We start from the raw sequence: 26,364 nt of genomic DNA, 5'->3' as shown, positions 1-26,364 counted from the left end.
GGGATGATTTTCAGTACTGGTTAACCTCTAAAAATATTACTGCCCTTCTCTAACCTTTCAAGTAATTAGATTTGGCCTACAAACAGAAAATAAGAAAATAGAATTTGGGATTAACAACTTATTTATAGTTGCACAATTTTTCATTCACAAATTTATTCCGATTTTTGCTGGTATTTAATAATGAAGTCCTCCTATTGAAGGCTTCATTAGACAAGTGTAACTTAAATAAAGGTAACTCCTTACTTGAATTTTTGGTGCAGCTTTTCAACTGATGTAGCTAGACTGTGTGTGCGTACTTTTGTTTTTTTGTGTTCTTTGTTTTTGTTTTTCTAACTTTTTTACTTTTATATGGAAGGTCACTTAATGTACTTGTATGTTGCTTTATGTTATCTCTGACCTATACTGTTCGTTTGTTCTTTGTTCGATGGCTGCTTTGTTCTTAACCACCTGTACTTGTACACATCTTTTTGACTTGTAAAATATGCGCTGTAATTGTTAGTTTGTACAATTTTAAAAAAAACATCAACGAAAACTAGGTTTATGTGGATTAGGATGACGTCACTGGCGCTCATTTATTTTGAAAACAAACTTTCTCAAAAAAATATATATATTGTATTCTTTAACGAGGACCAGAAATAAAAACTATGTGCAGGTTTTAGAAATGAGAAGCTCTTCAACATAAAACCAAATGATAACGGAGGTGTATCGTATTTACAAAGAAACTAACACAAAATATAATGTAGCTGAAACTGCCGTTATATTCTCAAATTCGCTGTTGTATCATATGTACCTGATAATCTGTGTAAACCACACATATTTTGAACATATTTTTATTTTCACTTAACTACAACCAGCCGCCTTTTGATCATTTACAAGCAAACTGCCTGAGAAAATGGCTCGTTTTACTCATTTTCAGTCAGGCGTTCTCAGGCGGTTACTAGCTGTCAAAGGTGGGGTCCTTACGGTCCTTCCTTCCTTGAGCCGCTCCATCAGCCGCCTGACAGAAAACGACAACCGGAGGTAAAAAATCCAGATTAGCCCGAAATCCTCCAAAAACCGAGCGGGTCTTTCGAGTTATGATGGGCGGAAGGACGAGTGCCATAGCGGCGGGTGTATGCGGGGCTCTGTTTGTCGGTTACTGTATTTATTTCGACAGGAAACGACGGAATGACCCGAACTTCAAGAACAGGCTACGAGAACGTGAGTGTTGACCTCGTCGCTGCTCTTTTTCTCACCTTCACCGGGTTCGCTGGTTCGGACACCGGGCGGTTTCGTTCGGTCCAGTTAGCTTGTCCCGAGGCTGTGGAGGAGCGCTACAATCAATTCAGTAAATTAAACAAAGCATAGCTGGGACTTCATTCATGTTCTCACATCGTTAAGTTAATGGGTTTGTAGCTGACAAGCCACGATGTGACAGTAATCACATTCTTTGCACCCTCCCTGGATCCTGAGCTCTTCCATCCTCTAAAAGGATCTGTAGAAATAACTGGTGACATGATTTGTAAAGGGGAGCATACGATTAATGGCTGTGCTTCAAAACAAACCATTATTTTGGTGTTACCTAACTCTATTTCGGGGCACAAAATAAAACCTTTTATATGGCTGTACACACATAAATATACTGAATATACCAGTGCCAGTCTAAAGTGTGCTACCTCAAACTTGAGCCGCTGGGCAGCTTATGGAGGCTGGATTCAGAGAACCTCTGACACAGTTGTCTCCAAGGCCACATTACCAGGTAGTATTTATATACTTCCAGGTGCTCATCCAGATTTGTCCTGCCAGCAAAACTCCAAACACTGCGAGAGAAAGGCTTTACTATCCTGTGATGTGACCTGCAGCACACACACATTCACAAAGCTATTTCCATTTCAAGTAATTACACAACAAACATATTTAGCATGATGTCTTGTAGCTGGGCTTCCAGCCTGCTGGAGATTATCTGTTATTCAAGGAAGATTGGGCCTGTTCCAGTTTGTTAATCCAAACATGAGGAAACTCCAGGTTTTCACGTACATGGTAACAGACTCTGTGAACAAAACCACAGCTCTGAGTTTCTTTCCGACTCCTCTGCTGCTCCTGGACCAGCTGACTGACACTGATGCGTTTGCTCGTTCATAGAGTTGCTTGTATGTTTGCCATTTTGTGTTCTCACACGAGCGCTTTTGTAATCCTTCAGTCGTCAATTTACAATAAGTAAGAAGAGAGACGGCAGTTACACCACAGATTGGTAACATGCGCAGAAAAACTATTGTGTATTTGTAGCTTTGTAACTCTGTCGACAGTAATGCTGCCTGACTTGTGTGAGCATCATATTCTGTCTATGGCAACGACACAGTGGACCAAGCTGATTAAACTGTCCTGCGTGATTTTTGAGATAAATACGACCCACACTGGCACACATTCATATTCCTCAGTCCTCTGGGTTATAATCAAGGCTTTACTCTTTATTTACCCGTTGCCGTGGTGCACTCAGGTGTTCTGGGGGACACTAAAAGTTTGAAATTGGAGTTTGTTAAATTTGCTTCAGGGAATACGGCCGAAGCAGCAAACTGTGTATAAACAGAAATAAACACATTACAGTTTTTGTATTGCAGGCAGTTTGTAATTGTTACCAGTCACCTGAACATGGTCAGCTGGACGTTATCGACAAGGTGACAAAGAATCACTGGCCTACAAAAATCAGGCCTAAATTTCCAGTAAATGGTTCATTTGAGGGCGCAGAAGCTAAACTTGGAGCTAGTTTAGCTTTAAGCCCATTTCTGTGTCTGTCGTATACTCGTAACTTTATAAGTGAGTGTAGCAGCTACGATCTAAGACTACTTTCTTGTTAAAACCAAGATGGACATGTTTTGAGGGCTGGAGCAACATGAGCAGTTTGTCCTGTTCTTGTCACAGGGAGAAGAAAGCAGAAGGTTGCCAAAGAGAGGGCAGGCCTGGCAAAGGTGAGCAGTCTCTACACGCCTGCACGACTTCACATTTGCACACGCGTGCACGGAGCTGTACGTGTTTCTGTGTTAAAGCTGACACCCACCACATTAAAGGACAACTTCAAACTGATACTGACTCTGCTGTACAGCTGCAAGCTACTTCACACAAATGTGACAGAAATCAGCTGTGACTGCTTACTGTGACTGTTGTGCAGCTTCCAGATCTGAAGGATGCTGAAGCCGTGCAGAAGTTCTTCCTGGAGGAAATCCAGTTGGGAGAGGAGCTGCTGGCTCAGGGTAAATTACTCTTTATTGAAACTCGTACCACTGAACGGTTTACTGCAGCACAGCCAGTGGTGACACCCAGTATGGGTACAGACGCCTGCATGTGGAGCTTATAAGCTTTTGTTTCCTTTTGCTTTGACTACAGGAGACTACGAGAAAGGTGTGGATCACCTGACCAACGCCATCGCTGTGTGTGGTCAGCCTCAGCAGCTACTACAGGTGCTGCAGCAGACTCTGCCTCCACCCGTCTTCCAGATGCTGCTCACCAAGCTGCCCAGTATCAGCCAGGTTTGTGAATCGCTCTAGGATCAGTTATGACAGCACGAGTCTCTGAATCATTTCTAAAGTGTTCATCAGTCGTGCACACGTCCAACCATAAAGCCGAGGACTTTTGTTTCCTGTCTTGCAGCGCATCGTGAGCGCACAGAGTCTGAGTGAGGATGATATAGAATGAGCGCGCCCAGAAGAAGCACCCCTGCTCCCCGTCTGTTCATCACGACCTGCCCACCCCTCGGCCTCCTGTCACTTTGACCCCACCCAGCCTCCCTAAAGGGGTTCAGTTTCTCTTCCTTTGTCCATTAAAAGGTTTTCTTTGAACTTGTATTACCCGTTTTGGGGTATTAGGATATCTAAATCACGAGGCCACAAAAAAATGTAGAGAAATGCAATCAGGCCCGTCCCCGCTCCCAAACCCTCATGTATGTAATAACCAACTGGGCTCGATTCAAAGATGAATCGGCTCCTTCCTCCAAAGTGGTGCAACACACATCCGACAGGATTATGTACAAGGTTTACGCTGCCGGATGTGGTTGTACCTGCCGTCTCCATGACAACAGTAGTATAAACCAGAATGTGCTCGGATGAGTATTTATTGTTTTGTTACGTCTCGTCTGTCTTTCCATTCTAGACTTGGAAACGCTTTTTAGAGTGACGACATGTTTTGTTCTGTTTGAAGAGGACGGCCCTCTTTAGCAAGAATAAACAATCTGAACAAACCACAGCTGTGTTGAGTGTTCAGTCCTGGTCACAGCGCCTCAGAACTGCAATGGTTTGATGTCTTTATTAAACCGAGCAGCTGAACCTCTGTGCCAAAGCCCCGAGTCCTGGAGGTGCAGCTGCTCTGGGAAATGTTCTGGTCCTCATCTACAGGCTGGTGGAGAGCAGGAGGCTGCTATGAACTGTGACACGAGAGAAAGATGCTGCACAGCAACCAACACACGGGTGGTGAGAAATGTTTCTGCTTTCTTTTGGAGAGAGGAACCACCGGGCTCTGACAGACAGAGGTCAAAGGTCACGACAGCATCTAAACTTCACTGACTCCATCTGCCTTCAAAAGTTATTAGTGTGGATCATTTTCAATAATAACCATATTTAGAGATTTTACTGGTGATTTGCAAGAAAGAAAGAAAACAGTGACAATAAATTCTGACACAGAATAAAAGAAATGACGTATTTTAACCAAATAAGTGAAACGGTTACAGATCAAGTCCAACGCAGCCCCGTGGGAAGGACCTGTGACTTTATGCTGGGCAGAGGAAGCTCTCTTCTTGAACACGATGTGACTGAACACGTTTAGCTGCCTGGACGTCAGCTGTGTTTGAGTCAGGCTCTGAACCTGCTGCTCTTCCAAACGACTCGATGCTTTTTCTGTCCTCACAGTTTAAATATGAACAGACTTCTCTGGCTTCACTCTCTTTCTCTTCAGTGCTTTCTTTTTAGTCTTTTGGTCTGGATCTGCCATCTCTCCTTTGAAAGAAGCGGAGCTTCTGCTCAGCTTACGCTGGTTTCCCATCACCTTCCTTGGGGACTTGAAAGCTCCTCGACCAGCCGCCCTCTCCCGTCCAGAACCCGTCTTCAGAGTCTTGCCGGTCTTCCTTGTTGTTGCTTTGCCATCACCGTTACTCTTCTGCTTCTCCTTCTTCAGTGACCTCTTCACCCGGATGGATCTGCCCTCCAGCTTTGAGCCGTCCAGTTTCAACGCCAGCTGCACAGAATCGGTACTCTGCACAAGGAAAACAAAATGAAGTGTAGAAACACATGGCTTTGACCGAAGCACCAATACTGACGCTTAAAAACTGTAGAATGGAAAAACCACTGGCTGACGTCACACTGGCTATGCCCATCTATGGCACACAGTCTATTTATTTATAGTCTATTTTATTCTAATTCTGTGCTTTTAGACCTTAAAGTTCCCAAAGTATGAGTACACAGTATAGGTCAGCGGTCCCCAACCCCTGGGCCTCGGACCGGTCCGTGAGTCGTTTGGTACCGGGCCGCGAGAGTTGAGGATCAGGTGTGAAATGTATAGTTTTCAGGGTTTTTATCGGTTTTCAGCGTTATTTTGTTATCGTTTTTATCGTTTACTCGGTTTTCCTGGGTCTTTTCACGTGTGTTATGAATAAATCTTCTTTTTCGGTACTGGTACTAGTTTTATTTTGTTGTATTTATCTGCGACACCTTAAAGGCCGGTCCGTGAAAATATTGTCGGGCATAAACCGGTCCGTGGCGTAAAAAAGGTTGGAGACCGCTGGTGTAGGTGACACGGCCACCATCTGTCATATACACCGTTCAGGAGCAGAAATCAAAGAGCGCCAAATTATTAGATTTGGTTGAATATTTCCTGACTGCTGGTGTGGAAGTGTACGCAGCTGCTAATAAGCTCATTCAGTGACACCCCCCAAACTAAACACAACATAAGGCACCAATCAGTAGAGCAATGTAAGAGAAACCCCAACAATGTGACAGCGGGAAGGAAAATCTCCCTTTTAACAGGAAGACAGTTCCTGCACATCCAGGCTCAGGGAGGGGCGGGGCCATCTGTCATGACTGTGTGTGGGTGTGTGGGGGGGTTCATAGCCAAAGCTGTACTGTTTAAACGTGGACTGACTTTTGTGACCCGCCATCAGAGGACAACCCTGCAGACTGAAGCCTCGCCACAGCGTCTCAAAAACTAAATATAAATGCATTCCATTATTATTCTCCAGAACCACGATCATCTCCGAGCTCTTGTACCTCAAACAGGACGTAACCAAATCCTTTGCCCAAGCCCGAGCTCTTGTCTCGCACCAGTCGCACCGCCTCCACTGTCCCGCACTCTTCGAAATGCCTTCGAAAACTCAGCTCGTTGATGTCTGCAGACACAGCAGGTTGGCTTGAGCGTAAAACTACTCACTCATGGACAACTACACCTTCACCATTGTCTGGAACTCCAGAGGAACTCACCAAACGAGAGATTCCCCACGAAAACAGAACGCTTGTGGTCGTGCTGAAAGAGAACAACAGGATTTCAGTTTAAATGCCAGGAGACAGATGCAGCAGAGCATTCTGGGACGTCTGCTGACTCACGGATGAGCTGTCGGCCACTCTGTCCACTCGGATATGAAAGTCTTTCTCTATCTCCATGCCGTTCCTGTGAGGGCAGACAGAATGATCTATCAGCACATGTATGTTTGAGTCTTACAGCATTGGCAGGTTTCAGGAGGAGCGTCTGACCTCTCCAAAGCTCTGGTGATGCCGTCTTCATCTTTAAACACGACATAGGCATTGATGCTCTGCTTCTTTGGGTGAACTTTGCGCCTGCGGAGTGAAAAGAAGCTCTTTGGTACAAATGGAAAGGAGTCAACTGAAACCAAACTATTAGTTTGTTGGTGGAACCTCGTGAAAGCTTAGATTAAAAAACAAACTTTTAGAAACTCACTTGATAGCAGCTACTTTACGAGACATGGAGGGGTCCTCTCTGACCTGTTGGAACGAAACACAACGTTACTGAAGATGAGAAGTTGCAGCAACCTGGCGACTCTTTTTTTCAGAGCTGTTTTTACCACAGAGCGAAAGCGAATCGATTCGATGGATCCTTTATCCCTGAAGAGGCTCCGCAGGGTCTGAGAAGGAACAAAAAAAGGTTGCCAGTCATTGAACTTCCACATTATTATTGTCCTATAAATACTGCAATTATTGCACAACAAGCAATTTGCACGTCTCCTGAATGATCTTGGAAAGAGCCACGGTACAGTTGTGTTTTCACTCTGTCACATAAACACCTGTTAGAAGATAAAACGTCCAACAAGCGTTTCCAGAGGTTGCAGATCAGACCGGCTGACCCAGCTTAGCCAGTTTCTCCTTGTTATCGTCCCACAGCTTCATCCACAAGCTCAGTCTGAGGTCAGACCGTCGAGGCTCAATGCTGAGTGTGTACAACGTCTCAGTGCATCTAAAGTGCCATCTGACCATATTTGCTCCTGTTACTGCGCCTACGTGACTGAGTGACGGTCATTTAAAACAAACATGGCTGCGTCTCGTCTTCTCCATTCTCCACATGAGGAGAAACAGCGAGGTGGCGCCTGCTGCTGAAGCTAACAAGCAGGAAAACTGACGCTAAAGCGTCTGAGGAGGCAGAAACTCCAGTATGTGTTAGTCTGCACCTCAGCACTAAACTGCATGTTACATGCATTTAGTTTGTGGATGCAGACTGCCACCCACACTTGGTAGTGTCAGATACAGTCAGACGGTCGCTATGGATACAGGTGGGTAAAACAAAGAAACGAAACAAACCTTCTTGGTGCAGCTGATGGGAAGGTTGCCGACAAACACAGTCCTGTTCTTCTTCAAGGTCTCCTGCGCCTTGCTGGCCTTCAGCCTCTGTCTCTTCATCACCCAGTACTCTGTGTCGTTCTCTCTGCCCGACTCGGAGGTTTGTCTCTTCCTCTTCCTGTTGGGTTTTTCTGGCCCGTCCTCATCCTCGTCTGCATTTTGTAAACCACTCTCTCTGAAACCAGCAAATTCAAATGAACACTTCAAACAAACGGGTTTGACAAGAGACTTGAATCAAGCAAAAACTGGAGAAAAATAAATTAACACTCACCTTTTTTCCAGCTCCTGATTGGCTGCTGATTTCTCCTTAGCTGGCTGCTGCTTCTTCTCCTGGCGTGGCTGACCTTTGACCTGTGGGCTTTTCTGCTTCTGCTCTTTGGTTTCTGTGCTTTTTTGAACCGGCTGCCATCATAACACAAAACAACCACAAGAAACTTCAGTCATTTCCTCCCTCTTAAATAATCCATTATTAAGTAGCGGCGCTCACTAAAAGTTGGAAAACGTACAAACTCTAATAAAGAAAAACACTTCATCAAGCTCAGCGAAGGTTAACGCACCTCTGCGTGTCTTAAAGACACCTTACAATAAATAAGTCATGACACACAACAGAAGAAGACAGATTTTCTTGGTTGTTACAGATTTAGTTTCGACTGGTGGTCAAACGCAGTCGCAGACAGGCTGGGTGTGTGCTGCGCTCACCAGAGGCGCAGGCTTGAACAGCAGCGCTGTGGACGCTGCTGCTGTGCTGAATAAAGCCGACAGGGATCCAGAGGCAGAGTTCTTCTGGAATAAGCTTCCTGACACCTGACCCACTGTGTAGTCAGCTGACTGTTGTCCTGGCGACATCTCTCTGCAGAGGACAGAAACACTGAAGTTAACAGGCGATAACACTTTTTTTAGTTGAGCAGTGGCGCAGCTGTGTGCTCGTTCATATCTGCACACAAAGAAGCAGGGAAGTCTTGGGTCACTCCTTCAGCTACAGAGACCCTCTAACCCTTTGTAACTGTTGGATTCGGAGGAATCCAAAGGATCCAGGACACAGAAGTCCATCGCCGACCTTCTGGAGTGGACCTGGGTTCCTGCTCAGTGGGAGCTCACGGCTCCTCCAGCAGACAAACCGAGTGAAAAACCTGGACCCCTGCGAGGTCTACTGCTGATGCTGGCTTTGTTTCTTTGGGAGCACCGGTCCCCCCAGATCGAAGGCTCAAGTCTGAGTTCTTAACGTTATCTCACTAATCGTCGTGATATTTTCACTCGTGTTATTAAAGTGTGTGTGTAAACAAACCTGTCGTGGGCTTTCTTCTTCATGGCTTCCGCTCTTCTTTTTTATCTGGAATAAATGTTTACTGAATGGCCTAAACTCCAGTAAATGTTACAACACATCCACACGTTTTCTTTCCGAGTGGACCGCTGTCCTACTTCGAAATATTCCCCATAGGAACACGGCAAAGCCCCACAAAGGTTCCTATGCATTTTCCTAGCTTTCGGCTGATTTGGTACCGTATAACTAAACTGGGGTGATGTATAGGAAAGGACCAGACACACGTAAAGTGTCAGTGAGTATATTTCCTTCGTGGTATAACTTCTTTTTAGAAAAAAGGTTTGTGGGAAAACGGTACGACGTTGAAATAGGTCCCATCCGGTGACGCAGCTGCAGGATGTTTTGGTGGGAGCAGGCTGAGTGACCGCAGCAAACGCGACATTTATCAAAGGTGTGTATGATTTTACATTAAGTTTGCATTTTTCAAACATTACTTGTTTCTCATTTTTCAGACACAATAAGCTATCCAAACAGTGACATACCGGAAATGCGCAGTATTTACTTATTACGCTTAAATATAGCATCAGCTGCTTCCTGTTGGAGAAGAACTACAGAGTGGCTCTAGTGTTTTTCTTCGTAGCTTCCATGGGAGTAGACGAGGCGGAGGTGCCGGTGGATGCGGTGGGTAAGCGGGTGTCCTGCGGCGGGGAGCGGGCCACAGTGCGCTACTTCGGACCTGTACCCCCCACAGCAGGTAGGACCCATCACGCATGGAAGAACATCATAAACCGCGAACACAGAGACAGTCAGTATGACAGAAAGACTTTGATCATGAAATGTTTACTACGAGCATCATACTGACTGCAGGCCTACTTGTTGTTCCTAGAGTATTTAAAAGTAGAATGGGAGGCAGAGCCTTCAGTTTTCAGGCCCCTCTTCTGTGGAACCAGTTTGGATTCAGGAGACAGACACTATCTCTACTTTCAAGATTAGGCTTTTTGCTAAAGCATATAGTTAGGGCTGGACCAGGTGACCCTGAATCCTCCCTTAGTTATGCTGCAATAGACGTAGGCTTCCGGGGATTCCCATGATGCATTGAGTGTTTCTTTTTTGCTGACCTCATTTCTCTTCTCCTTTGTTATCAGGTCACTCCTCCAGTTACTCATTAGTAATTATTACACGATTATATTACTGTCGGTCTGTCTCCAATAGTCTTTTCTTCACCACCACCAGTTGCAGCAGATTACAGCCTGGATGTGTCGGAGGTTTCTTCCTGTTAAAAGGGAGTTTTTCTTCCAACTGTCGCCAAGTGCTTGCTGATAGGGGGTCATAGGGCCCAGCTGCCTCACATTTGTCATTTAACATATTGATCAAACTTATATTTTGATTAAGAATAAATATGATTGACTTTTAGCAACAGCATACCGAGACAAAGCCTGTGTCATTTCAAACCCAACAGACTGGACGCAGAGAGGGAGGAGAGCTGGGAGGGGGCGGGGCCTTTTCCTGTCCCCCTCTCTCGATACACGTCCAGTCTGAGTACACGGATGAAATCACACCGATGAAGCAGATTTAACCACATGCTTGCATCACTGCATTGTGTGTTTGTTTTGTGGTTTGTAGGTCTGTGGCTGGGTGTGGAGTGGGACAACCCCGACAGAGGCAAACATGACGGCAGCCACGAGGGAGTGCAGTATTTCACGTGCAGGTAAAGTGCTGAAGCGTGCTCTGCCTGCTCTGTGAGATAATTACTTTCTAAAGTCTTCTGTGAAAATGTCCTGATACGTTGCCTTTGTTCTCAGACAGCCCACAGGAGGCTCCTTCGTCCGCCCGGCAAAGGTGAGCTTTGGAGTGGACTATCTGACCGCCGTGCGACAGGCGTACAAGATCGACTCAGAGGAGGTGCTGAGTGAGGAGATCTCCATCTCCAAGAAGAAGCTCAAGTGGGGGAACATCAAGGAGCGTGGGTACGATGCTGTGGTCAGGAGAAGAGCGTCACACAGCTGTGTTTGTTTTCATTTAGACTTTGCTGCTCAGAGCAGCTTCAGCTCTGTCGCCTGGTAGCTGTTGGTAGCTTCCACCTGCAGTAATGCATGTGCTATGATGATCAGCTGAGCTGCAGAGTCAGTGCTGATGAAGCGAGGAGGAAGATGAAAGTCGCCTGAGACACAGGTTTTATATAGTCAGACATCATAAAATCATCTCCTAACTAAGTAAACACAGCCTGAGATGAACAACAGCAGCGAGTCGTTCCTGCTGAATCCAGCCCTGTGGGGTTCGTGTTCCCACAGTCAGATCCAAGAGATCCGTTACATGTGTGTCCACTCACAGAGTCACAGCCTTTGTGTTCACAGTTTTCACTCCTGTTATAAACCTGCACACTTTGTGTTGTGTGTCTGTGTGTGTGCAGTTTTGAGAGCCTTCCCTCGGTGCTGCTGAGCCGCTCTGACGTGAGCTGGTCTGGTGCTGATGGAGAAATCAGGACCACAACTCCCAGTATCCTTCCACAGACGGTGCTGGATGCTTTACTGGCACTCAGCATGTGTGAGCTTCACAAAGCGTTCCCATTTCTCAGAGTGTGTCAGGTTGTGATTGCGAGCAGTGTGGATGTGACACCTTAACCACGCTGATCAGACGTGGAGTGGCTGGACCTGAGTGGGACTCTGTTGTCGTGCTGGGAGGACGTGGCCACCATCAGCCAGCAGCTGGACAGACTGGGAGGACTGCAGCTCAGGTGTGGGTGTGTGGGGCGCTTTGTTTGGCCTCGCTTTCCTTCCACTCAACATTGTGTTGTGTTTCTGTCTTCAGTTACAACAGACTTCGTTTGCCCCCTGACCCCTCGGCTCTACGCCACGCTTTCTCAGCCCTCAAAGTCCTCGTGCTCAACGGCTGCCAGCTCACCTGGCCACAGGTACGCAGCACTGTGGCACTTATATTTACTTTTGTGTTTCAGCTCCGGGGGAACATTCACATCGAACAGTAGACTAACTTAAAGTTTGAAGAAAAGAGAATTTAAAGTGTTCCCTCTTTTTCTGTTTCTCTACTAGGGCTGCCACGATTAGTCGACTAGTCACGATTACGTCGACTATCAAAATCATCACGACTGATTTAATAGTCGACGCGTCGTTTGAAGCTTTGTAAGATCCCAAAAGACGCAGGAATAAGTAGTAGGATTTAAGAGTGTAATAACGGACTGAAACAGAAGATGGCAGCACTGCATGTACAAGGATGCCAGCTGCCGTTAAACCCCGAAGAAGAAGAAGCTGTGTCCCAGAATTCATAGCGCAGCCCAGCTCAGTTTCCAACAATGGCGGCAGCTAGTTAGTTTTAATATTACTCTTATTATTCTTTCTGGGTCACAAAATAAACGTTTAACATATTTTCAGGCGAGAATGTAGCTGTGTAAACCTCAAATATCTGCTCAGTTTATCAAGACACCACATATTTTCAAAAGCGCTCCGACGTTTTCAGAGACGTCTGTTAGCCACTAGCTCGATAGCTACACCGGAACACCGGACTCCCGGCTAATCGTTTTCAAACCCACCGCCGTCTTTCGCTACTCAGGTTAAACATGATATATAAGTCACTTAGATAACTTAAAAATGTTATTGTTTGGCTTTTTTTAGTATTTTATTTGTTCCTGAGTAAATCAGTTTGGCTGAGATTAAAGTTATAGTTTTTACACAGCTGAATAAACATCAAGCAGACAGCTGATTATCAGAAGTGTGAGATGCTCGAGAATTTACTCCGGTGTCCTGTTATATTTTAGATAGCAAGGAGTTTATTAAACTTCACTGAAACAATCTGCAAATTTCATTAAAATGTAATAAACTATCATCTTGTCTTTATTTTTAGTTAGCACAGACCTTAAACACTTACAGCTGTAAGCTAATGATAGTTATATAAGAGCAGATGCTGCTGGTGCAATAAGCTGTACGTTTTATGTCCAATGGATGATGATCTGATTAGTCGACTAATCGCAAAAATAATCGGTGACTAGTCGACTATCAAAATAATCGTTTGTGGCAGCCCTATTCTCTACCACTCACATCGCTGCGTTCAGTGTTTCTTCTCCTCTTACCGCTGAACCTGCTTCTGGCTCGAGTCTCTTCCTCTTCAGAGGGAGTTCTTCCTCTTCAGAGGGAGTTCTTCCTCCCCGCTGAGGCCAGATTCTCTTAAATAGTGGGTCGTCCGTTCTCATCATGGACGGTGTTGCATCTTGAGATGATGAACTGCTTCTGTTTAAATGAATGATCATGCTTTCCTCTCAGATTCTGGACTGTGCTCCCATGTGGCCCCAGCTGGAGGACCTGTGTGTGGAAGAAAACAGCATTACAGAGCTGCAGAGGTAACACTTTATCATCATCATCATCTTCTGTGCCCTGCTTTGCCTTTACGTGTGTGTTTTCACTCAGAGCTGCCTGAAACCAGCTGTGCTGTGTGTGTTTAAAGGCCTGAGGGACGGCTGCAGTCGCTGAAGAGTCTGAGTTTGTCCAGTAATCCTTTGGTGCAGGACAGCGTGCTCAGTTTATCTGCTCTGCCCAGGTACAGTACAAAGTGTCAGCCGCGCATCGATGTGCTGCACGTGTTTGTGTTCATCCATGCAGACTTGTGATGTAGAAACGTTTGCAGCTTCACTGTCAGTTAACCTCATGCTGAGCAGCATACGAACATGAACACACGCAGGGAGGACTGCTCCGCCCTGCAGCAGCACGAGTGGGAAACATGCCATTTATTTTATGTAACATTTAAATATCATAGAAGATGTTTCTGGTTCCATCACTGAGTCGGGTCACGTCTGTACATGTGTGCTGCGCTCAGCTGTGAACCCTGTTTCTACACTGCCATCCTCAGGCCTTTTATTGAACTGCAGTCCTCTGTATGTTTAGCTAGCTAGCTCTAGCTCATGTTAGAGCAGCATCTTGTCAAAATATATGGAAACAACTGTGTTGCTAGGCAACCCAGCGGCCACAGCAGGGATTTTGCCCCGCCCCCTGCAGCTCTAGGTGGACGTGGTGATCCCACACACCCCAAAAACCAGTACTTGATCTGATTTTAGTGATGTTTACAGTGTTTTCACCATAGTCACAGTTTCCTGTTTGTTATCTAATAAAAGCAGCTGGAGTGAGTCTGCTGTGTTTCTCGTGGCAGGCTGGAGCAGCTGAATCTATCCAAGACCGGACTGTCTGTCGTTCGGTTTGAAGATGCTGCCCCCGGTAACGACACCGTTTCCAGCCTAACAGCATCTGTTGTCCTTTTGTGTAGAACAGCTTTCTGTGCGACTGCAAACGTGTCAGTGACGTCTCTGCTCTGCAGGGTCGCACACCGCCATGTACGCAGCGCTGAAGAATCTCAACCTGGACCACAACAACATCACTGAGGTCAGTGTGTTCCTGCACACGGCGTCGGATGCTTAACCAGAGCGAACTGTGACCGACGTCTCACTGGAACACAAACACCTGAAACATTACAAAACTAACAAACATCAAACATGCCAGCTTCAGTTCAGTGAAATGTGTTGCCATAGAAACGGTCAACAGCTGCGACTGTGTCTGTTTGTGTCGTTGTAACTGTTGTTACACGGTGTGAAGCCAGTCTGGACACTGTGTGTAACTCTGCAGTGCTGTGGGTGAAGGCTGTGACACAGCAGCTCGTCTGAGCTACAGTGACTGCGTGTTTTACACAATCACGCTGTTACATCCAGTGTGGGCGCCGTCACGCGGGCTTGGTCGTGTCATTTTTGTTCCTCTGTTCAGCTTCATGATTGGACGTCATTTAAAATAAACTCTACGCCAGTTTAAAGGAAGTGTTTCTCTCTTTCTCACTCAGTGGTTTGTGGTGAACGAGCTGGCCAAACTTCCCAGTTTGGTCCGGCTTTCTTGCCGTGGCAACAAGCTGGTGAGCAGGGATGGAAACCCGAAAACAGCCAATCAGATGCTGATCGCTAAACTGGGACAGCTGGTCGTGCTGAACGGCTGCGAGGTGAGCTCGATGTTTGTGAGACCGATGCTTTGGAAACGTGCGGACGCCGTGTCCTGACACGTCTTCAGATTAGAGCGCCGCAGAGCCCCGCCTCTTGTGTATGAGTTCTGTCCTGTGCTCAAGCTGCTGGGCTTTCCTGCAGATTCACGCTGACGACAGGAGGGGAGCGGAGCTCGACTATATGAAGATGTTTGGAGAGGAGTGGCTAAAGGCGGGTGGGCGGAGTCAGCCCAGCCCTCAGTTCATCTGTGAACACCCTCGTTATCAGGCCCTCATCAGCAGTAAGTCACGCCGTGGGGTCAGATGACCTGCGACAGCTTTACTATTACTGACATGGTCTCCGTCACTAACTCCGTGCTCCTGTTCTTCAGAGTATGGCGCTCCTGAGGACGGCGAGCTGAGGAAGCCGGAGCCTTTTGCCCTGAAAAATCAGCTGTTAAGTAAGTCCCGCCCCTTTCTGCTGTCTGAGTGGCTCCACGAATGAACGTGAATCAAAGATCACACAGACAGTCTCATTGTCCTTCCTTCATCAGAGGTTACCTTTGTGTTTCCGGACGATGCTAACCGGAAACCACTGGAGAAGAAACTTCCAGGTACGAGCTCAAAGCCTCGACTCTCGTTGTCAGCGCTCTCGTCCGTCTGTGGAGCTCCGCACATAAACAGTCATGTGTTTCTGTACTGTAGCCTCCATGGTGGTGCAGAAGGTGAAGGGCCTGCTGTACAGGCTGCTCAAGGTCCCTGCAGCAGATCTGAGGCTCACCTACACCAGCCCCAAGGTAGCAGGCTCAGTGAAGGCAGGAGTCACAGACAGCAGCACACGTTCACTGGTTTTCTTGTGTTTGTGCCTCCATGTTCAGTCTGAACATGTGGGACAGTAAAATGTTCTTGCTGTTACAGATGGTGGGGACAGAGTTCGAGATCGGCAGTGACCTGAAAACACTGCAGTTTTACTCCATAGAGGATGGAGACCAAGTGCTGGTGCGCTGGTCGTGACCCAGTCCAGGTCTCGAAGACCCACAGGAGGAGCAGAGGAGCTGTTGAAATGAGATGGAGACTCACACGAGCTGCTTCTGTGCACAGCTGCACGCCACTGCATTTGTTGATGCCTCATTTCAAACGTGGCAGACGCGTTTTATTTTTGTTGTGGTTCCTCTGACGCTGAAGGTGCCTCAGAGGAGCATTACAGGCTGAGGTGCAGACTGAACCATGAAATGTTAAATGCAAACAGCAAAGCTAATACATTCCTACAGCGATGCTTAAAAATCAGTGGACAGTGTTTCAGTCTGGCTCAGCGTCAGCTGTGAATAAACCACCATGACCCAGATCTTTATTAGTGTGAATGCTGATTAAACATCGACAGCACTGAGACTCTGTTTTTATTCATCCTCCTCTTTGGGACATGCTCATAGTTTATTTATTTATTTAGCACATTTAATTACAACAGGAACGTTGACCAAAGCGCTGTGCAAGAATACAACATACCAAGGCAACTTATAATATTGACAGCAAACATCAAATATGAATTAGCAAATATCTCTCATGCTGTATTAAAAGCCAGTAAATACAAATGTGTTTTAAGATAAGATTTAAAACGATTGACAGCAGGAGCCTGTCTGATGTGTAGTGATGTGAAATTATTCCACAGCTTAGGCGCTACGACTGCAAATGCTCGACCGCCTCTGTGAACCTCGACCTTGGTACGGCTAAAAGCAAAAGATCACTTGATCTAAGAGATCTAAAGAGGTCAGACAAACACCCGGGAGCCTGTCCATTCAGGGCTTTGTAAGTCAACAAGAACATTTTAAAGTTAACTCTGAAGCAGAGCCAATGGAGAGAGGCGAGCACCAGGGCAATGTGTTCAAGACTGTGCAGGTTAAAATGGGAGGTGCTGGGATTGCCGCTTGGTCCAAAATTATCACTTTGATTTTGTTCTCACTGAAGTTACGGAAGTTGGAGGCCATCCAGGATGTAACTTCACCAAGACACTGAAGTTCTAGTGAGGCCGGACTGTTTCCCTTCAGCTGAAGATAGATCTGAGTATCATCAGCATATGAATGAACAAATGTTATATTTTCTAAAAATGAGACCTAGAGGCAGCATATAAATAGAGAATAAAATTGGCCCCAGTATAGATCCCTGGGGAACACCACAAGTAAGGGGAGCTGAGGAAGAGATAAAATCTCAATCATGGCTCAAAGAGTTGGCAGTTCGTCTTGTAACCGGAAGGTTGCCGGTTCGAGCCCCGGCTCTGAATTTGGATTAGTCTAATTTGAAATTCAGTTTATGGTTTGAGAATGATCGTCACTAAATTGAATTTTATATTTTGAAAATTAATTCAATTGCTTTGAAACTGTGTTCTATCCTTTAAAAATGTAGCTCTCAAATAATTTCAGTTTCAGTTCTACAATTCAGTTATTTGGAACTTACATCCGGTTCCGGTTCAAGAATAATCGAACTTTGTTTTACCAGCGGACCGAATGTGGCAATCTTGAGCTGGACCTGAAGTTTCCGAACCATAAATTGAATTTCAAATTAGACTAATTCAAATTCAGTTTTCAAAAGCATTTATTCAAGTTACAATTCAGATTGAATCTGAGCAATTCAAATTTAACTTATTCAAATTCAGTATCTGATGGCACAGATTTCTGCCCATACTATAGTTACTTGTCTAAGTCTAAAAACATTTAACTTTCAGCACATTTTCACTCTTGTGTAGAAACACTGGCATCACATCGCCCCACAAGGATGATGTATGTGTATGGAGGGAGCGATCATTCAAGACATCGCATCAGAGGAAGGATTTCAAATTCAGTTTTGGAATCAACTGAAGCCAGTGAAGAGAAGCTGATATGGAAACACATTAGCTTCTCTTTCTAGTCCCTGTTAGTGCTCTCGTTATGACAGTTTAACAAACTGAAGACTTTTCAGGACAATTATAGAAACACTAATATAAAACAGTTACAATAGTCCAGCTGAGAAGTAACAAATACATGAAGTACAGCGGTCCCTCGTTTATCGCAGGAGTTATGTTCTAAACAAATCCTGCGATAAATGAAATCTGTGACGAAGCCAACTTGATTTCTTACAATTATCACAGGTGTTTAAGGCTGTAAAACCCCTCACTACAGGCATGAACACTGTCACACTTTTCTCTCTTCTTTAAACACTCTCAAAGTTCAAACCTTTGTAGAACAATAAGTCCAGTATTATAGATTGAAACCAAAGGCATCCGCAGGTGACGACGTTTCGTCAACGTTGTTGTTTGTTGGGAAGAAAACGTACAAACATACAGTGCAGCACTTCAGAGTCACACTGCTAGGATCGAAGATTTATGTAAATGTGACAATCTGAACACACTCTGTACTGTACAGGAGACACGGCACGAGATTGACAATCGTCTACAGCCAATCAGGACGCAGAACACAATGCGCTGTTAAAAAAGAAAAATAAAACAAAAAAATCCGCAAAACAGCGAGTCTGCGAAAGGTGAACTGCGTTATAGCGACGGACCACTGTACTTAGAGTGGCTCTTATTTATGCAACACTGATCAAATGAAAGGAGGCTGTCCCACACATTTATTCACAGAGGGGTACATCCTGGAGAGGAGTGAGGTCACCAGTCTACTGTTCAATACAAAGATAGCAATAAAACACTTTATTGTACTTTATTGTACTTTATTGTACACACAGTACAATTTGGGGGTTTTTTTGTTTCATACTGGAGAACGATAGCATGTCACAGCAGGTCTGTGGATGGTAATATTCAAATGAAATAATGATCTATGCCAATAAAGTTTTACACTGTATTTAGACATTACATGGACAGCTGAATGTCCTGAATTTATCCAGTTTCAGAGAAAAAAAAAATCCTGATTGTGATTTGATTAAATGGTTCGATGAACATGTTGGCTGTTAGGTCTTCCGTACCTGAGGAAAATGGCTTCAAATAAGCGAGAACTCCAGTTACACCAGTTGTTTATCTTTAATCATCACTGAAAAATGGAGCACAGACTGGAGGTAGAGTTCAACAGGAGCCCTGTTTCACACACCGTCACAGCAATCACCATCATCAGGTCTCAGGCTTACATCAGCACCATTTAAACAAGAATACTGTTGGCATAGTGGGTAAATATTTACATTCATATAAAAATACACTGCGCGGTTTAGAACAAACAGAATAAATGTTTGTCACAGGCTCCCTGTTAGAGACCTGCAGAGATCACTGAGTATGTTAGTCCTGCCAAAAAGTCACATTTCATCATGTAAGGTTGCTGAGCTATATAATCATGTCATGGTGGTTGAACTGAAGAAATGCTGCATGAAACTAACAGTTATTCCATTTGTTTCCTGTAAATGAAGCAGAAGCACTAACTCACTAGTGTGAAAATCCAGGAGTCAAACCTGAGACATCAGCATCTAAAAAAAAACCGTCAAAGCAGGAAAACACTGTTCACAAAACTCGGAGGCACTGTGGTCATCACTAACTCCAGAAGAATATCTGACACAAAAACCTTTTAGAGCATCTATCAGAAAGCAATGAGCAGGCTGAAAGTACACAATATAAACTATAAACAACGGTACCTTGTCACATATTCATCACCCAATCAGGTAAATCTGTGTTTTTCACTTTGGACTGCAACAATCAGCAGATGTGAGAACCAGTGAGGACAGACACAGTGAGGTTTGAACAGCTTTCAAAAGCTCATGAGACTCTAAAATGACTACAGAAATGTTAAAGTTCAAGTAAGAAAAGTTGAAATCGTCACGTCGTCTTCAGCTCACAGGACCTTCTCCTCGCACTGACCGTCGGTCGTGTCCGGGCAGCGACAGGAGAGCCCTCCAAGCCGTGGCAGGCACAGGTGAGAACATCCGCCGTTGTCAGCGCAGTAGTTATACACTAAGGCATCGAAGGGAAGACAATGCAACAATGTCACAAAGGTCTTTACAGAAAGGGTCTTACTTTGACAGGACAGGAAGTCTGAAAGGCCATGGTGGCAGAGGACTGATGATGTCACCCATGTGCACCACTGTTACTGTCAAATGTCATTTTAGTTACATTGTATTCACATTAGAAGACCCTTATGAATAGAACATCGAGGGAACAGTTTACCCTGCCCGGGATAGGGTTACCGGGGCCCCGCCCTGGAGCCAGGCCCGGGGAGGGTGCCCGAGGGCGAGCGTCTGGTGGCCGGGCCTTAGTCCATGGGGCTGATCTGAACCCGAGCGGTGCTTTGTTATTGGACTTCTGTGCTAATCACAGTTTGGCCACATAAGAGTGTCCATAAGTGCACGTGGCACCAGGACGCTCTAGGCCGTAGGTCGATGATCGATTTTGTAATCGCATCACCAGACCTGAGGCCATATGTTCTGGACACTCGGGTAAAGAGAGGGGCTGAGCTGTCAACTGATCACCACCTGGTGGTGAGTTGGATTAGGTGGCGGGGGAGGACGCTGGACAGACCTGGTGCACCTAAACGCGTAGTGAGGGTGTGCTGGGAACGTCTAGCAGAGGCCCCAGTCCGCGAGATCTTCAACGCACACCTCCGGCAGAGCTTCAACAGCATTCCGAGGGAGGCGGGGGACATTGAGTCCGAATGGACCATGTTCAGCGTCTCCATTGCCGAAGCTGCTGCATTGAGCTGTGGCCGCAAGGTGATTGGTGCCTGCTGTGGTGGTAATCCCTGAACCAAATGGTGGACACCAGAGGTGAAGGGAGCCACCAGGCTGAAGAAGGAGTCCTATCGGGCTTGGTAAGCCTGTGGGACTCCGGAGGCAGCCGACAGGTATCGACAGGCCAAGCGGAATGCGGCTCGGGCAGTGGCTGAAGCAAAAACTCGGGTGTGGGAGGAGTTCGGAGAGGCCATGGAAAAAGACTTTCGGACTGCCTCGAAGAGATTCTGGCAAACCGTCAGGCGTCTCAGGAGGGGAAAGCGGTGCTCTACCTGCACTGTGTATAGTGCTGGCGGAGCGCTGCTGACGTCGACTGAGAAAATTGTCAGGCGGTGGAAGGAATACTTCGAGGACCTCCTTAATTCCACTGACACGTCTTCCGAGGAGGAAGCAGAGTCTGGGGATGAGGGGAATGACCCGCCAATTTCCGGGGGCGAGGTCACTGAGGCAGTTAAACAACTCCTTGGTGGCAGAGCCCCTGGTGTTGATGAGGTCCGCCCCGAGTTCCTGAAGGCTCTGGACGTTGTAGGGCTGTCCTGGTTGACACGCCTCTGCAATGTTGCGTGGAGATCAGGGGCAGTACCCGTGGACTGGCAGACCGGGGTGGTGGTCTCCATCTTTAAGAAGGGGGACCGGAGGGTGTGTTCCAACTACAGGGGGATCACACTCCTCAGCCTCCCCGGGAAAGTCTATGCCAGGGTGCTGGAAAGGAGAGTTCGTCCGCTAGTCAAACCTTGGATACAGGAGGAACAATGCGGCTTTCGTCCTGGTTGCGGAACACTGGACCAGCTCTTCATCCTCTCGAGGATACTTGAGGGTGCATGGGAGTTTGCCCAACCAGTCTACATGTGTTTTGTGGACTTGGAAAAGGCATTCGACCGTGTCCCTTGGGGTGTCCTGTGGGAGGTGTTGCGGGAGCATGGGGTGTCTGGCCCATTGCTACGGGCCATTTGATCCCTATAAAACCGTTGCAAGAGCTTGGTTCGCATTGCCGGCAATAAGTCGGACTCGTTCCTGGTGGGAGATGGGCTCCGCCAGGGCTGCCCTTTGTCACCGGTTCTGTTCATAATTTTTATGGACAAGATTTCTAGGCGCAGCCAAGTGACGGCGGGCTTTCGCTTTGGTGGCCTCAGGATCTCATCTCTGATCTTTGCGGATGATGTGGTTCTGTTGGCTTCATCGGGTGATGACCTCCAGCTTGCACTGGAACGGTTCGCAGCCGAGTGTGAAGCAGCGGGAATAACGATCAGCACCTCCAAATCTGAGGCCATGGTTCTCAGCTGGAAAAAGGTGGAGTGCCCACTCCGGGTCGGGGATGAGTTCCTGCCCCAAGTGGAGGAGTTCAAGTATCTCGGGGTCTTGTTCGCGAGTGATGGGAGAAGGGAGCCGGAGATCGACAGACAGATTGGGGCTGCAGCTGCAGTAATGCAGACGCTGCACCGGTCCGTCGTGGTGAAGAGGGAGCTGAGTGTAAAAGCGAAGCTCTCAATTTACCGGTCGATCTACGTCCCTACCCTCACCTATGGCCACGAGCTGTGGGTAGTGACCGAAAGAACGAGATCGCGGATACAAGCGGCGGAAATGAGCTTCCTCCGAAGGGTGGCTGGCCTCTCCCTTAGAGATAGGGTGAGAAGTTCTGCCATCCGAGAGGGGCTCAGAGTAGAGCCGCTGCTGCTCCACATCGAAAGGAGCCAGCTGAGGTGGTTTGGGCATCTGACAAGGATGCCCCCTGGGCGCCTCCTGGGTGAGGTGTTCCAGGCATGTCCCACCGGGAGGAGGCCCCGGGGCAGACCCAGGACACGCTGGAGAGATTATATCTCTCAGCTGGCCTGGGAACGCCTTGGCGTTCCCCCGGATAAGCTGGAGGAGGTGGCTGGGGAGAGGGAGGTCTGGGCCTCTTTGCTTAGGCTGCTGCCCCCGCGACCCGGCCTCGGATAAAGCGGATGAAGATGGATGGATGGATGGATGTATTCACATGTGTTCTCAAACTAAATGCAAAGAGAACCTTAGAGCAGCACAACAGTGTAAAAACAGTAATGGGCAACAGAGCAGGGGTAGAGTTCTGATTGGCTGCTCTTTCATCGAGTTTGTGTGTGAAGGCCAGCAGTAGCAAAAAGAGATCTGCGTTACGTACGTGTTTGAAATAAAGGTTTCACATCAGAGTTAGCGTGCCCATCTTTTATACTGGGAAGAACCCATAATGTTTTCATGTGGACTGAAACAGCCAATAGTGAAAATACCTCAGAGCTCTCACGTCTGTGTTAACAGAAGGGCCAGCTGGTGGGACGAGTGTATAAACATGACTATATGATTGGAGGATCTGCAGCCTCAGGAAGTGCCTGAACACTTCAGCATCCGTTTGTGTTGCACAGAAACCAGCAGGTGAAGCAGTTTCTCATCGTGGCCTGTTGCACAGTTCTGGGCTCTGAGCCAGGCTCCATATCCACAGCTGGCTTCTCTGAGGTCATGTCAGCCTGAAATTCCCATGCTTCACATGCTATGGAATCTGGAATCAATTATTCCCACTATTCCCACTGCATTAAACTGCTGTGAAAGAAACTCCACAGAGCTCGAACCTCTCAGCCCACAAAGTTCCAACGAACGGGAAACTTCTCTGCTTACAAAAAGACAACATGGGAAAATCACCACTCGTTCCCTTATTTCCTGACGGTTTTATGACCTCTGGCAATATTTATTAATGTAAAAAAACAAAAAAAACAATTAAAAACTAGTAACAACCAAACGAAACCAACCTTTTTCCCCTACTCTCAGTATTCATGCTAAGCTAAACTCAGATTAGCTTTTCCCCTTTTTAAAAGACCTTTGTAAACCTTCCTCCCACAGACTGTACTCTACGATTTCTCATCGTCCTTAGTCCCTACATTTGTCTCTCTGTTTCAGTCACTGCTGATAGAAGTCATACCCTGTGGACACTGTGTTGCTGTTGTGGTGATGCCGTACAGGCGAGAGCGTTTCTGTGGCAGAAACTCTTCTGTCTCTTTCCCCAAGTGACGATCCACAGCCACCACGGCCTCCCTGTAAAACACCCACAACCTTTTAAATATCTCAGAGGACACATAGTGATGTGTCAGATATGTCACATTAACACTGCCATTAGTCACAATGTAGTGAATGTAAGATAAAGCACTTAAGCATAGGAAAAAGGGCTTGTGTAAATAGGTGAACGAGGCATGTTGTATAAAATGTTTTGAGTTCTCCGTGAGAGTAGAAAAGTGCTATCTGGTCTTTAAGGCTGACGTCATTAGCCACTTCCAGGTCCAAACTCCGCTCAAACGAACACTGCGACATCACTGAGAGTCACAAACTGTCTAAAGTCTTTCATCTCTAATAAAATGATCAGCGTTGCTGCTTTACCAGGTGTAACTATGAAGTTTAACATCCAGGATGCTGTAAACGGACCAAACTTCAGTCAGGAGAACAACTGAGATAATCCATCCACAATACAAGGTTAGTCATTCATATACTGCTGCATGTGCTGGGCTGTAGTTACATCGGAAGTTTAAAAACTGAGCTTTAAAATGAACAATAATAAAAACCGAGAGAGGCCGACAGCGATCACTGACTGTTTTAGTGATCACTAAACACTATTTAATCTGGCTTGTTCAGATTAAATAGAACAAGATACAAAACATTAAAACATGTTAAAAACACAACAGCCTTAATAAACAGAGCAGTTTGGATCCGGAAGCAGGGTGTTGTGGCCATTTTTGTTGAATGTTTATAAAAAGCAATTTGTATTCATTTTTGTTTTTTCTTTAAAGTTGTAAGAATATGCTGACCTAGTTTTGTTATGTAAATTTGTAATTCATTTTACTGGAAACGTTTTTGGAAAGTGATTGGTTTATTGGCTTATGGACCCTCCCATTAATCAGGGGATTAAGAGCACCCTGGAGGGGTGTGGTAAAGATGGTTTTTTGTTTGCCAAATGTCTGATGGGAAGGCGGGAGGGTTAGAAAATGATTTTTTGACCACTTTTGAAGTTGTTAAAGCAAATTAAGTTAACTTTCGTTTAATTTTAAGTTTTAAGAAGTTATTTGGTTGATTTTTGTTTATAATTTTCCATGAAATAAACGACATATGATTTTTTAACAATGGAGTCAGAAGTGCGTTCTAAAACAAACCTCCCGTTGCCACCCATGGCCTTTTCTTGGACTTTTATGGTGTTTGGAACATAAAAGGCAGGATTCATCATGTCATCACTTAAAGACCGGATAGAAGACTCGGTCCATGCACCATTTGACAGTTTTGAGCTTTGTGGATTTAGATCAGCAGAGCTCTAAATAAAGAAAAATGCAAAGTCAATGTCTTAGTTGGTACCTCCTCCAGTCAGTGTAATACAGGTTTCTTCCAAAGGAAACCAGGCCGAACGGATACTGGATCCCTTCGACGATATTCCGCCTCAGTTGGCGGTGAGGATCCATACACTCCACCTTCCGAGTCCCTGCAGAGTCATTGGGATAAGTAACCCAGGAACACATTTCCAGCTCTGAGTGCTGTGTATGGATGTGAGGAAGGCTTTTTCCTACCTGCATCTGCCCAGCACAGCTGTTGGTTGTCATAGTCAAAGGTGAGACCGTTGGGAAGTGCTAGATTGTCTTTGACCAGGACAACTCGCTCAGTCCCATCCATGTTGGACATCTCAATTTTAGGCCCGTCTCTATTCCAGTCTGCCCAGTACAGCCGCCTGAGACCAACATCACAAAAACCAGTTACAAGAAACTGCTACTGCTGGGTTCATGATACAACTTCTGCTCTGATATTAATTTCACTACTAGCAGACTCAAGCGCATTAGCTTTCACCAAGAGTCCTGAAGTTATTGCTAGTAATTAGAATATACGGCATATAGTGATGGATATATTGGACAAAGGATGCTGATTCATGGATGTAGTGAAGGAGGCAGAGGGATGGAGTGACAGAGGAAGATGCTGGGAGGATGAGGAGGATGATAGAGGCTGTGGGAACCTTCTAAAGGAAGCAACCAAAAGATGTAGTACACATAGGGTCAGTGCTACTCCTCGTTATACGATTACATAGTGTTACTGCTAACAATACAAATACTATTACCCGTATGCTGGGTTGGTGACGATGGGTCGAGGGTTCACCAGGTCAGTGTCAAAAAGGACTCTCCGGTGGCTGCCGTCCAGCTTTGAGACCTCGATGGTGTCTCGCGTGGAGTCAGTCCAGAACAGAAGGCGGGCCACGTGGTCAATGGCGATGCCTTCAGGACTCTGCAGCTCTGAGGAGGAGCAGACATACTTAACACTGAACACAGGGACTGATGGCACCACTGCACTTAACTGCCAAAGGACGAAGAGCTCAACTTCATCAGGGGCGTGGCAGGAACATCGAAAAAAACCACTTAAACTACAAGTCACTAGCATACAGGTAAGAAGTACAGAGCAAGAACATTCCTGTGGCCACACAAGCTGCTCAGGAACACCTGAAAAATACTGACGAAGAAGCATCCACGGGATCTACCAGAAGGTTCCAGGAGTCGGATGTTCAATCACTAATACTGGGACAGTTTGATCTTTGGTTTTGAGAATATAGTTTAGCTCTTGTGACAGCAGCTGAAATGAAACCATCCACTGCTAGAACAATGAAGTCCTGGGTAGAACTTCTCC

The 26,364-nt window shown here is 46.1% G+C and overlaps 4 protein-coding genes across 6 annotated transcripts in view; 2 read left to right on the top strand and 2 right to left on the bottom strand.

Moving 5' to 3' along the window:
• Positions 1–311: 311 nt before the first annotated feature.
• On the bottom strand, positions 312–9,233 carry rbm34 (RNA binding motif protein 34). The gene is made up of 11 exons (XM_085164047.1): positions 9,091–9,233; positions 8,505–8,655; positions 8,077–8,207; positions 7,767–7,980; positions 7,037–7,096; positions 6,913–6,956; positions 6,708–6,791; positions 6,561–6,624; positions 6,438–6,480; positions 6,228–6,346; positions 312–5,217 (listed from the first exon to the last, which is right to left on the bottom strand). Exons 1-11 carry the CDS (start codon positions 9,111–9,113, stop codon positions 4,876–4,878), a joined length of 1,275 nt encoding a protein of 424 aa, XP_085020173.1. The 5' UTR covers positions 9,114–9,233; the 3' UTR covers positions 312–4,875.
• Positions 1,067–4,215, top strand: tomm20b (translocase of outer mitochondrial membrane 20b). Its single transcript, XM_085164082.1, has 5 exons — positions 1,067–1,200; positions 2,899–2,945; positions 3,146–3,227; positions 3,361–3,503; positions 3,625–4,215. Exons 1-5 carry the CDS (start codon positions 1,077–1,079, stop codon positions 3,667–3,669), a joined length of 441 nt encoding a protein of 146 aa, XP_085020208.1. The 5' UTR covers positions 1,067–1,076; the 3' UTR covers positions 3,670–4,215.
• A 98-nt stretch (positions 9,234–9,331) lies between the features above and the next one.
• Positions 9,332–16,416, top strand: tbce (tubulin folding cofactor E). Of its 2 annotated transcripts, none has more exons than XM_085164029.1 (17): positions 9,332–9,517; positions 9,707–9,820; positions 10,690–10,774; positions 10,869–11,033; positions 11,477–11,562; positions 11,701–11,800; positions 11,875–11,977; positions 13,338–13,414; positions 13,519–13,611; positions 14,218–14,282; positions 14,383–14,447; positions 14,896–15,048; positions 15,191–15,329; positions 15,420–15,488; positions 15,582–15,641; positions 15,733–15,824; positions 15,946–16,416. In XM_085164029.1, exons 2-17 carry the CDS (start codon positions 9,712–9,714, stop codon positions 16,039–16,041), a joined length of 1,557 nt encoding a protein of 518 aa, XP_085020155.1. In that variant the 5' UTR covers positions 9,332–9,517; positions 9,707–9,711; the 3' UTR covers positions 16,042–16,416. The 2 variants fall into 2 exon arrangements, with proteins under 2 accessions (XP_085020155.1, XP_085020156.1); XM_085164030.1 differs by having other exon boundaries at positions 9,648–9,820.
• A 1,296-nt stretch (positions 16,417–17,712) lies between these two features.
• The window catches only part of LOC146517652 (nidogen-1-like), a 40,564-nt gene continuing 31,912 nt past the window's right edge, over positions 17,713–26,364 (bottom strand). The window contains exons 16-20 of one of the 2 annotated variants that reach the window (XM_085163985.1): positions 25,805–25,976; positions 25,266–25,423; positions 25,057–25,180; positions 23,642–23,754; positions 17,713–19,945 (exon numbers count right to left, since the gene is read on the bottom strand). In XM_085163985.1, coding sequence (XP_085020111.1) covers positions 19,827–19,945; positions 23,642–23,754; positions 25,057–25,180; positions 25,266–25,423; positions 25,805–25,976 — 686 coding nt within the window. In that variant the 3' untranslated portion in view covers positions 17,713–19,826. The remainder of the gene's footprint in view (positions 19,946–23,641; positions 23,755–25,056; positions 25,181–25,265; positions 25,424–25,804; positions 25,977–26,364) is intronic. The other variant, XM_085163986.1, reaches the window with a different exon arrangement.

This window comes from Neolamprologus multifasciatus, chromosome 6 (assembly GCF_963576455.1).
Source record: "Neolamprologus multifasciatus chromosome 6, fNeoMul1.2, whole genome shotgun sequence".
NCBI classification, from domain to species: Eukaryota; Metazoa; Chordata; class Actinopteri; order Cichliformes; family Cichlidae; genus Neolamprologus; species Neolamprologus multifasciatus.
The sequence above is the reverse complement of the archived record's forward strand: the minus strand, read 5'-3'. Positions and strand labels throughout refer to the sequence as shown.

Excerpts from the sequence above, each read along its gene's own strand:
- rbm34 (XM_085164047.1), bottom strand. The coding sequence starts at position 9,113 with ATGAAGAAGAAAGCCCACGACAG. Across the intron at positions 7,097-7,766 it reads CCATCAGCTGCACCAAGAAG|ACCCTGCGGAGCCTCTTCAG; the intron begins GTTTGTTTCGTT and ends GTTCCTTCTCAG. Across the intron at positions 6,957-7,036 it reads CGATTCGCTTTCGCTCTGTG|GTCAGAGAGGACCCCTCCAT; the intron begins GTAAAAACAGCT and ends TCGTTCCAACAG.
- tbce (XM_085164029.1), top strand. The coding sequence starts at position 9,712 with ATGGGAGTAGACGAGGCGGAGGTGCCGGTGGATGCGGTGGGTAAGCGG. Across the intron at positions 13,415-13,518 it reads AGCATTACAGAGCTGCAGAG|GCCTGAGGGACGGCTGCAGT; the intron begins GTAACACTTTAT and ends GTGTGTTTAAAG. Across the intron at positions 15,330-15,419 it reads TTATCAGGCCCTCATCAGCA|AGTATGGCGCTCCTGAGGAC; the intron begins GTAAGTCACGCC and ends CCTGTTCTTCAG.
- tomm20b (XM_085164082.1), top strand. The coding sequence starts at position 1,077 with ATGATGGGCGGAAGGACGAGTGCCATAGCGGCGGGTGTATGCGGGGCT. Across the intron at positions 1,201-2,898 it reads CAAGAACAGGCTACGAGAAC|GGAGAAGAAAGCAGAAGGTT; the intron begins GTGAGTGTTGAC and ends TTCTTGTCACAG. Across the intron at positions 3,504-3,624 it reads AGCTGCCCAGTATCAGCCAG|CGCATCGTGAGCGCACAGAG; the intron begins GTTTGTGAATCG and ends CCTGTCTTGCAG.